The 12,236-nt window shown below is 43.4% G+C and overlaps 1 protein-coding gene across 5 annotated transcripts in view; it reads right to left on the bottom strand.

Annotated features, from left to right (window-relative positions):
- MFSD12 (major facilitator superfamily domain containing 12) overlaps positions 1-12,236 on the bottom strand; it is a 231,268-nt gene that overhangs the window by 88,826 nt on the left and 130,206 nt on the right. For 4 of the 5 annotated variants that reach the window (XR_014472966.1, XM_083179274.1, XM_083179271.1 and 1 more), the window contains exons 7-9: positions 11,820-11,990; positions 6,602-6,696; positions 6,251-6,381 (exon numbers count right to left, since the gene is read on the bottom strand). Coding sequence is in view for 4 of the 5 variants with exons in the window: in XM_083179274.1 (XP_083035400.1) it covers positions 6,251-6,381; positions 6,602-6,696; positions 11,820-11,990 (397 nt within the window). In the remaining variant the exon portion in view is untranslated. The remainder of the gene's footprint in view (positions 1-6,250; positions 6,382-6,601; positions 6,697-11,819; positions 11,991-12,236) is intronic. The other variant, XM_083179273.1, reaches the window with a different exon arrangement.

Consider the following 12,236-nt stretch of genomic DNA (forward strand, 5'->3'; position numbering starts at 1 on the left):
TTTTATGTGAACAACACGGGAGGGGTCCTGGTGGATTCAAGACTCCGAGCACCTGATAAGTTGTATTCCTGTTCTTTGTTTACTATTGGTGTTGGTGAAGGTTTGGAGGGACCTTGTTTGGAATTACAGGCTATTGGCTGCTGGATGCACAACAGACCAATCTATTAACTTAAAAATCCATGGTAATACCAGCAGATGAGCAGCTGAGCCAGGGATGCATCAGCGCTCATCACTGCCCCGTACACACTGGGCGGCTTTTAAGCTGAAAGCAGCTCAAAAGACAAAACTGAGCTGCTTTCAACTCAAAGTCACCCAGTGTGTATGGTTCTTAAGAGCTGTAGGTGCGAGTAGACCTACAGCTATGGTAAACTTTAGAGGTCAATTAAATGTGTGAGTGTTATGGGATGTTCTTTACTTAGAGTTATATGTTTGTTTTACTATAAATTACTGTTTTACTGCACTAGCATGTTCCGTACAATGCAATTTAGTTTATAAAAAAACAGTTTTTTGCTGCTGACAAATTAGTATTCACAGAAGTGATATTGGATCATTATCCGCAGTAAAAAAAATTAGCTGGTCTAGTTTGAAATGGTTCTACTGTTATTATCTACTTTTAGGACTTGTTTGCAAGGTACTTTCAGCAGAAATATAAAAATTCACAAACCTTCAAGCACTGCTGTAGGTTTTTAAGCAGTTTCTATATGATCATTAAATGGGTCACAACTAGTCAGCAAATTGTGGGTGCGTATGTACGATGGACGCCAAACCCAGATGGATCTCTTGCAAAAAATGTTTAAGGAAAATGTAAGTGGGGTGGTGTTTTTTCAAAGAAGCATTCTTACAGATTCTTCAGTTTACAATTTGCAATGCAAAACCAGAGGTTTTTTTGCAGCACATTTAGGGTGCTTTATAGTTGCGCTAATAACTTTAGAGTAAAGCTTGACAAGAGACTTTGCGAAGCAAACATAACACTAGACCACAGAAACAACGTGTACTGTATTACAATGTGTAAAACCATGCACTTAAATCTAATGCCTTAATAAAGTCAAACTATAATAACCAACAAATCAAAACAATAGATTACAGCCATGTCTGTTACTAGTCAAAACTTTCAGATTACTGATAATAATGGCCGGCACTGGTCAGTAACAAGTAACAAAAAAAAAATAATAATAGTTTGCCATTTAGCTACTTTGCTTATTATCAAAAAGAAGAAAAAAAAAGTAAAAAGTTTAAATAGATTTCTGAAATGTATATATGTATGAAGCAGCAAAAAACTTGACTCCATATAAAAAAAAAAAAAAAAGCAGTCACAGAAAAATTGGTCTGTTGGGTAGTGGTCATGGGGAGGGGGATGGGTCATGAATACAAACATAATGTGAAGCCATATATTAAATTGCAATGGTCCAGTAGTCTCCAACCTTTTTTGGGGTGTGAGCTACTCGTGGCAAAATAAACCACCCGAAGAGCTACTAAAATGTAAAAAAAGAAAGAAAAAAAATCTGCCTAATAACCAAATAATGCCCTTAACACATTATAAGAAACAAAGGTAGTTGAGCTAAATTACAAAACCAAGTATTGCAACAATTTAAGGCAGGCATGTCCAAAGTCAGGCCCGGGGGGCCAATTCCGGCCCATGCTGTCATTTCAAGCAGCCCGCAGACTCCAGCTGGAAGCGGGCAGAGCATCAGATGTGGGAAGCACAGCAAAGGACACTAAAGGTGGTGCCCCGGCGAGCGCGCCTTTACCTTGCTGTCTGCTGCAGTGAGGAGGTGCCGGCCGCCACATTCAGATGTGTTTAGCCTCCTCCCCTGCTGCTGCAATCGTATATATCACCCTACTCCACAATCACAGTGACAGCAGTGTTTGAGGAGGGGGGAAGCTTGCTCCCGTAACATGCAGAGTGGAGGAGGGCAGCAGTGGGAGCCCAAGCATCTCCTGTCCTTGCAGTGCCTGCTTTGCCTCTCCTTCCTCTGGCTCACACAAGGGGCTGGGAAACATACAGAGAAGGGAGGGGGCAGAGTGGGGGACATACAGTGAAGGAGGGTCAGGCTGGGGGACATACAGTGAATGGAGGCAGTGATGGCCATTCAGAGAAGGGGGAGCAGGGGCAGGCTGGGGGTCATACAATGAATGGGAGTCATACAGTGAAGGAGGGTCAGGCTTGGGGACATAAAATGAATGGAGGCACTGATGGACATTAAGAGAAGGGGGGCAGGCTGGGGGACAGAGTGAATGGGTGCAGAGTGAGGAACATACAGTGAATGGGGGACATACAGTGAAGGAGGGGCAGGCTGGGGGACACACAGTGAATGGGGCCGGGTATGGGACCATTCTGATGTGATTAATGATTCAAAGAATGTCAGGCTGAATGGTCGGCCCCTACACATTTACACAAATACAAACACCATTCATAGCAGCTATTCCGCCCATTTTTACCCTTAGGCTAATATAGCCTTTTTAAATTTTTGCTTTGAGTACAAAAGTGCTTTTATAATACATTTTGATGTTTCTATCATTCCTTAAATTGTTGCAATACCTGGTTTTGTAATTTAGCGCAACTACCTTTGTTTCTTGTCTACGTGTAAAGGGGGTGACTCCCCCTTTTTTATATATGGTTGCAGCTTGACAAGGCAGCTACATACAGGCGCCCTTTTCCAGATACCCTCAGTATTTCCTTTACACATTATGCCACACACTGTAATGCCCCGGACACACTATACCACATACATAACTGCGTGCGTGCCGTAGGCGCGCTGCAAAAATTGGGTGTAGTCATATGGGGTGCTTCCAATGAAAATGGGGGTGTGATACACATATGCCCCCAATAGTGCAGTGCCAGATATACATATGCCCAAATAGTGCCAGATACACATATGCTCCCATGTTGCCAGAAACAGGAATGCCACCATGGTGCCAGGTATGACCCCATGGTGCCGAGTATGCCGCCACAGTGCCAGAAACAGGAATGCCCCCACAGTGCCAGCAATAAGCATGCCCCACAGTGCCAGCAATAAGCATGCCCCCCACAGTGCCAGCAATAAGCATGCCCCCACAGTGCCAGCAATAAGCATGCCCCCCACAGTGCCAGCAATAAGCATGCCCCCCACAGTGCCAGCAATAAGCATGCCCCCCACAGTGCCAGCAATAAGCATGCCCCCCACAGTGCCAGCAATAAGCATGCCCCCCACAGTGCCAGCAATAAGCATGCCCCCCACAGTGCCAGCAATAAGCATGCCCCCCACAGTGCCAGCAATAAGCATGCCCCCCACAGTGCCAGCAATAAGCATGCCCCCCACAGTGCCAGCAATAAGCATGCCCCCCACAGTGCCAGCAATAAGCATGCCCCCCACAGTGCCAGCAATAAGCATGCCCCCACAGTGCCAGCAATAATCATGCCCCCCACAGTGCCAGCAATAAGCATGCCCCCCACAGTGCCAGCAATAAGCATGCCCCCCACAGTGCCAGCAATAAGCATGCCCCCCACAGTGCCAGCAATAAGCATGCCCCCCACAGTGCCAGCAATAAGCATGCCCCCCACAGTGCCAGCAATAAGCATGCCCCCCACAGTGCCAGCAATAAGCATGCCCCCCACAGTGCCAGCAATAAGCATGCCCCCCACAGTGCCAGCAATAAGCATGCCCCCCACAGTGCCAGCAATAAGCATGCCCCCCACAGTGCCAGCAATAAGAATGCCCCCACAGTGCCAGCAATAAGCATGCCCCCCACAGTGCCAGCAATAAGCATGCCCCCCACAGTGCCAGCAATAAGCATGCCCCCACAGTGCCAGCAATAATCATGCCCCCCACAGTGCCAGCAATAAGCATGCCCCCACAGTGCCAGCAATAAGCATGCCCCCACAGTGCCAGCAATAAGCATGCCCCCACAGTGCCAGCAATAATCATGCCCCCACAGTGCCAGCAATAATCATGCCCCCCACAGTGCCAGCAATAAGCATGCACCCACAGTGCCAGCAATAAGCATGCCCCCCACAGTGCCAGCAATAAGCATGCCCCCCACAGTGCCAGCAATAAGCATGCCCCCCACAGTGCCAGCAATAAGCATGCCCCCCCCAGTGCCAGCAATAAGCATGCCCCCCACAGTGCCAGCAATAAGCATGCCCCCCACAGTGCCAGCAATAAGCATGCCCCCCACAGTGCCAGCAATAAGCATGCCCCCCACAGTGCCAGCAATAAGCATGCCCCCCCACAGTGCCAGCAATAAGCATGCCCCCACAGTGCCAGGTGTTTCCCAGCAGCACTCTCACTATTGTTTTGTACTGCTGCTGGTGCTGGCGCTGTCTGTGTCCTGTGTCTGGCAGTATCCTGTGTTCCCTTTTCAGGGGAGGAGAGCACAGCACACTGCGCATCTCTCCTTCCCCTCACTTCCTTGTGACTGCGCCATCCGCCAATCAAAGCTCGCAGGCCAGCTCCTGATTGGCGGATGGCCCAGTTACAGGTATGCACCGTGAGGGGTAGGCAAGACACGCAATGTGCTCTCCTCCCCTCAGGGAAAAGGGAAGCAGCGGCGGCTGATAAGGGAGGTGCGGGCGGCGGCAGAGTGGTCGAGCCACCCGGATCGCTGCTGTGAGCTACCGGTAGCTCGCGAGCAACGGGTTGACGACCACTGCTATAGTCTATAGAAAAATATAATCCTGAAAAAGGGCACTTGAAGTGATATTCTGTGGTACACAATAGAGAAGTCTTGAAAGTATTTACTATGCCTTCAGAAAGCTATACATAAATAGGAGTACATAAAATAAAAGTGATAAAGAATGTGTCTTAGCTTAAGCCGCTGTGAGTGGAAGAGAGAAGCTGCCACTATTTCAGTGGTGGTGCTGAGGATAATCTCCGCTGAATTTGAATAAGTGGCAGACACTTCAGTGTGGTGGGGTGACGTATCCAAATGAAGTTTCAATTGGGGTGCAAGACCAATGCGTTTCATCGCTGAATGCGGCTTTTTCAAGGAAGGTCCTTGAAAAAGCCACATTTATTCAAATCCAGCGGAGATAATCCTCAGCACCACCACTGAAATAGTGGCACCTTCTCTCTTCCACTCACCACGGCTCAGAAACGCTCTGGGAGGAACGCCACCTTTTAAGGACCCGGCTCCATATACAAAGAAGTGGGAGAAGCGCTATTCCGCAAATTACTGGAAATTGTACATACACGTCCACACCAACTTGGATGGACTTCCCTAGTACTGGTGGACAAAAAGGGTTACTATCCACGTATTTGGGTCACTGCACCGAATATATTTTATTGACTTTTTAACTATTCACTATCATTACTATTATGTTTATGTATATTGTTTTAATTCTATATCATAATATATGTTTTATTAAATTAGTCATTTTAAGATTATATACGTTGTCTTACATCTAGCGCAGTTATCATCCTTCCTGTACTTGCCTGTCTATTATTGGGAGTGACTACCCATTTTTCCCATTACTGCTGCTTGTACCAAAGCACACTCATATCATAGCGCCCTTCCGGATATCTTAATATCAACTTCTCTACCACATTTATAAACAAGCTTGAAAAACATTAACAGTGGGACAAGTACATAGATAAACAAAAAGGCATAACAAAAACATGTTGTGCAGAACAAAACAAAAAGCATTGTACACAAAGTATTACAACAACAACAACAACAACAACAACAACAACAGAGCACAAAGTTGCATTGTAATGCTTGCATAAACGTCTTAGAAGGGTAATAAATTAGCAGAAGTTAATTAAAAAGGTAAATATGCTGAGGCTATAATTTTATTTATCATGAGACCTATATATTTTCACACAAAAAACAGGGGTTTTCATGCAGGCTAATGGAATGGGGGTGACTAATCAAAGAAAATATGAATACCCTCAGTTTTACATGGATGCATCACTATCGCGGCTAACTGAATAACACCCTTAATACTTACACTATTAAAATGCAAGATAAGCTCAGATTGCCATTATTTAAAAATGATTACCTACACACCCGGTGCAAAAAGTGAACTCTGAGGTAAATTTACTAAAGCATCTAAAAGCAAAAAGTGTTGATGTTGTCTACAGCCATCAATCAAGTTCTATCATTTTCTAGGGATGCACTACAAATGATAGCTAGAATCTGATTGGTTGGTATGGGCAACATCCCCACTTTTCACATTTAGAAGCTTTAGTAAATTCACCTCTCAGTACAAACAGGATTTGTGCATAGATCATGACATATTGGTTGAATGATACTCTATTTTGGAATTACTTACATATCCGCAGTTTAATAGGCCACACCATAATGGAGCTCAGAGACAAAGCCCCAACTAAAGCCACAGCTCCAGTTATAGTCACCATCACCCAGTGGTAGAAGGGAATGCAGGCTGGACAGCAGACCTGAGTGCTGGTAAGAATGAAAAGCATCATAGGGTTACATGACTCAATGTGCCTCCTATTCTCTCCAAAGACATTAGAGGTGGTGCAATGTATGATCTTTTTACTCTTAAATATCTCTAAGTTTATGTAGGTGTCAGATTTATTATGGTTTCTATAAATCATTTGCATTGTAGATTGTTTTTGATGTATGATCCATACAAATGAAGGTTAATGTGGGGAATACTTACTGACAAGGATGCAAAGACTGAATAAGTACTACTGCCAGTCCATTGGCCACTTTGTCAGTAAAGCTCATTGCTCCATACACAAAGGCTGCACTGTGCTGTAAAGTGAAACATAGGTCAGTAAAGCAAATTAAAATACAAGATATACTTATACCTTTAAATAAAGTTAGTAATAAAAACAATTCTCCAGAACAGAAGTGAACATAAGTACAAAAATGTAAATTTCACTAACCAGCAGTTTATTTATATTTATTAAATCTACACATTCCAAAGTAGAAGAAACAACTTCGATTTACCTCTAAAGGGGCATACAGAGGGGGGGAATTTCATCCCCATTTCTAAGCAATCTGACGAGATCGCTTAGAAATGGAGAACTGATCGCTCCATGTATATGCCCTGCAGTAATGGCAATGCTTGCACTGGCTTTCCCTAGATCTGGAGCTTTGCCTATTAAAAATAGCCAAAGCTGGGTGGACATGTCTGTATGCCCCTTAAACTAAATAGATAGGTTTATCATTACACCAATGTAAAAGCTCCAAATCATTAAAAACAATCATCAATAATAGCAAGGTTTTCACAGCACACTGTTCTGTAAATTGTAACTGTTATGGAGTACAGTACCTTCTCTTTGTTCACTTTACCCAATATACCATATTTTCAAATGACATACAAAATCGTCCATATAGCTTAAATATGTGCAAACATATTAACATTTAAATATGCTAAGCTGCTCTGTTCTGTGCATCAATGTGAAATGTAACATTTTCATACTTTACTAATAATTATCACAAAACAAAACCACATCATCTCATCTTTTTAGTCTGGATATGCAACTAAAAATCCATGAACAAATTCAGATAATTCTTTTATTCACATGGAAAAGGGCAACAGGAGTTTATTTTATTTTTTTAATTGGTATACGTGTCGACACCTGTTGGCATAGATTCCCAATTAGTATAACATGCACAGGCTCACCATGCTTCAGACCTGGTGTTTTGCTCCACTGTGCTCAGCACACTTTACCATCCACATGGAAAATATGGATTGGTAAAGTCTATTTTAGAAAAAACAAAACAAAAGTCCAAAAAATAAACAAAAACAAAAAAATCCTTTTGACTATGGCAACCTATTGCAGTTCGACCTTTTAACCCTGTTGGCCTACTGCATGTCAACCTTTTGACCATCTCTAGAGATCTATCAACCGGAAGCATTGTAAAGGTGCCCATACACTGTGCGTTTTTGGTGTGCAATGCCTGCTCCCGCGCAAATCCCATCGCACAGCTCAAAGTATCTGCTGCACAAACTTTTTGAACTAGATCGCATTGCACGCAAATTGCATTCGATGCGATCTATAATTATTGTACGGTGTATTGGCACCTTAAGTTACCAAGAACCAGTTTATTATTCAATTTAATTTTCATTGACTTGAAACTGAAATTGATGATTGGATGAAAGTACATTTCCATACACTTGTACTTGGCGTGTATTTTATTTCATTTAACGGATACAGTATTCCTGGAATAAATGTTTTCATCTCATTATTACGTGAAATGTCTTTTCATCAACGTACAGAACTCTTGTGGCTCATATCAATGATTTTACAAGTTCTACAAAATTGGAAGCGGATCACACGATAAGGACATTGGTCTTTTATTCATTAGTGTTTGCCTCACAATTAATTTGGCTTTTGCTCCACACCCTTGCCATGAGAGGGGGCAAAATACTTTATTTATACTGTATTTTTCACCGAGCTCTGGTGTAAAAGATAAATGGGTACTTGTGTACTAGCACGGCGCCCCGATAATTAGTCGTCCGATTTTTTAATCGCATCGCATGCCATACACCCGATGGCATGCGATGCGATGTTAACTCATATTCGATATGAAATTGTATAAGCACCCTAATGGGTGCTTACAATGCTTAAATGCACCCCCACGCCACCCCATAACTATAAACGTGAACCCGAAGCGTGGTGAGCGCAGCGGTACGCGTCCTATGACCTTTTCATACCCCCACTATCCCCGACGGCGTGGAGTTGAGAATAGAAAGTGTGGTGAGCGCAGGGAACCACCGAGCCCGAAGCGTGGCGAGCCCCTCGATACCTGTGAAGCCCGCGAGGGGACGCGGATACCTGTGAAGGTATCCGCATCTGCTCGCCACACTTTTTATTCTCAACTCCACGCCGACGTGGATAGTGGGGGTATGAAAAGGTCGCAGGACGCGTACCGCCGCCCCTCGCGGGCTCGCCACGCTTCGGGTTCACGTTTATACTTGGGGGGCAGCGTGGGGGTGCATTTAACCATTGTAAGCACCCATTAGGGTGCTTATACAATTTATAATCGCATCGCATCCATTGTACAACAACGGCCGATATCGCGTCGCATCGCATGCGATATGGTCTGCGATGCGATGGGCGCCGTGCTAGTACACAAGTACCGATAAATGTATTAAATAGAAATAAAGACTATTGTTAGATAGTAATCTACTTGTAGTAGAAACAATTAGTTTAACTATTATGTTTTGAACTAACCATAACATGGCACAAATAATTATTCCCTAATACTAAACACAGCCTTCAAGAAAAAAAAAACACTGCTTAAAAAAACACAGTTGTTTAATTACTAACTTATACCAAAGCAATATTTGAATTATATTTAACCCCTTCCCGACATTTGACGTACATTTACGTCATGGCCGGGATGTACTTCCCGACGCATGGCATAAATGTACGTCATGACTTTAAACTGTCACCGCGTCTATAGACGCGGTGACAGAGGGACGAAGGCTGCTGTCCCTGACAGCAGACATCTTCCCTCGTGGCCCAGGGGGGGCAGCGATGCCCCCCCCCCATCGGCGATCGCTGCGATTGGCTGTTCAAATGTGAACAGCCAATTGCAGCGTTTTCTGTGTTCTGTGTATAATTTTGTCTCTGCTGCCCCCTAGTGTCCAAAAAAATTAAAAGGAGGTTGAAATAATGATGGAAACATAAAGTAGACATATGGTCTTTGTTAGTTATTAACTATTTTGAGTGGTATGATTATTTGTTTCACAAGCAGAAAATTTAACATTTTGCAAATTGCAAAATTTTCCATTTTTTTATGACATTTTGGTATTTTTCACAAAAAAAAAAACAGACTGTATCGACCAAAATTTACCACTAACTTAAAGTACAATGTGTCACGAGAAAACAATCTCAAAATCACTGGGATAAGTAAAAGCAATAAAAAGTTATCCCCACATAAAGTGATACATGTCAGATTTGAAAAAAAGGGCTCTAGAAGGCAAAAACAGGCTGCGGCGGTAAGGGGTTAAATAGAAAACGCATTTTACAAGCATGTACTGTATGTACCCTTTCAGTATATAATTCATCACTAACAGTAAACACAGTGAAGATTTAGGCTGTGTGCGGCTGCTGCTTTTCTTCGCCACCTATTGCTCATAGTTTCTATAAAATCTAAATAACTAAATAATAATACATAAAATATCCCATCCCTAATCTAAAAAGGTGCCCATACACTTGTCCAATTTGGGCCATTTTCGCTCGATCCCAATGGATGGGGCCAAGAAATTGGCCCAAATGGGATGTGTTTGACATCCCACCGACCCGATGCACGGTGGCGTACGCATTAGGATGGACCCTACAAATTGAACCTGGTGCAGGTTCAATTTGTAGGATCGGACCCATCAGCGGATCATCCCTGGTGCTTTTTAGCACCCACGAGGTGTTGGATCCGATCAGTAGGTGTGTGCCAGTGGTGAAGCACTGCTGGCACACACAGCGATGTCACACAGTGATGAAGCACCGCTGGCACACACCTATGTGAAGGTGCAGGCCGTGCTGGGCGCTGGGGTGTGTGGGTGCAGTGTCATGGTGAGGCAGGCAGTCCTACTCCGCAGTGCCCCCCCCCCCCCCAGGTCACCTGCGATTTATCCCATGCAAAAAATGGCACATCAAGTGCTAAATCATTAGTGAGCTCTCCTGGGCAGCTACTGGGGTAGCTACAGTATGTGGAAATTGGGTCTGACACGTCCCCAGGACTAGTTGGACTAGTGTATAGGGGCCTTAAGTCATAACCCTTCAAAGATGGAAATAAATTAATTCTGACATTATCCAAAGGACTCCCGAATAATCAAACTATATAGGCATTCCTCCTGACTGTACCTATATTGGTAGGACGTCCCACAGGTGGAGGGTAGTTGGGAGACCTTCTCATACTTAATGCTCCGCTTAGCAGAGCAGCAGTGAGTAGATGTTGTGTGCATCTATACATTGGGAAAGAGGGACAGGGGGATTGCCAGAAACTCTTACAGCGCTGGGCATGCCCCTACATCAGCAAAAATTAGGGCGTAGTGTGTCATGGAAAGTGACGCAATCATGGGCCACACCACCTGGTTTCAGACGCCCACCTTCAGTGTGAAAATTTGTACCTCTTCACAGCCAGCAAAAGTTGTGAGGTATGCTATAGTTTTCTTAAATTTAGGATAAAAAAAAAAAAAACATTTACCTTTCATCTTCAAATAAGGGCATCCACCAAGTCAGATGGCCCCTCAATAAGCAATTTAATACATTACAGATTTCAGTATTTGCTATTGCATGCTAGAAGTGTAATAAGCACTGCATTTTAGGGAAGTAACAACTATAAATAGATCTGGACATAAAAGTTACAGCTCTCTTCTAGAACAAATATTACCAGAAAGCTCATAAACACATGTCCTCTGTAGCCTTGTGGTCCTGCTTACAGTACCTCCCTCACACAACAAACACATTGCGCCACTATCATTGGAGCCAGTGTTAGGGCCAGGAACTGCTGAGTGGTTCTAGGTTCTGTATTTAAGTGCACTTAATGTTCATGTGGAATGCTCTGTGAACAATGTAAAAGTTCTCAGCACTGAACAGAAAAACAGATTACAGAACACGATGCAGAAACAGAAGGTGTGCTGTACAGGTATATTTCCAACCATACTTTGATCATGCCAAATTGATTAAATATGAAGGATTTTCTTCTAAAGAGTTACTATATTCCATACTTTGTCCTCGTTCCCCCCTCCCCTCCCCCCCCCCCCCATATTATGGATTAATTCGCCCCACAACATTTAGGTTTGTAAACATGTGTAATGTCAGGAATGTGGTTGTAAGCAATCCACATCTCTAGAGAGCATAGTAAGTATTGCACAGGCAACAGTCAAATGAAAATACATACAAATATTCAGCTATACCTACCGAGTGAGTTCCAATGAGATCAGCAGTCATTGATAGGGATGTAACCAAAATTGTGGCAGACCCAGAGCCCAAAATTACAGCAGCTCCATAGACAGCCACTCCAAGATGTGGATCAAGTGCTAACCAGGCAGAAAAAATTGCAATGGCTAAGAGACCTATGAAATAAGTTATCTGGAGAGGATGAGAAAAGATTATATTATGAAAATAAATATTGCATATTTATTTTAATATATTAACAATAAACAGTGGCACTCAATTATTTATTTACAGCTTAGTATATAGCGCACACTTATTCCGCAGCGGTTTACAGAAAATATTTGAACATTCACATCAGTCCCTGCCCCAGTGGAGCTTACAATCTATATTCCCTACCACATGTACATGCACACACAGACATTCTAGGGTTAAATTTGTTGG

Source organism: Crinia signifera, chromosome 1 (assembly GCF_055691185.1).
Source record: "Crinia signifera chromosome 1, ASM5569118v1, whole genome shotgun sequence".
NCBI lineage: Eukaryota > Metazoa > Chordata > Amphibia > Anura > Myobatrachidae > Crinia > Crinia signifera.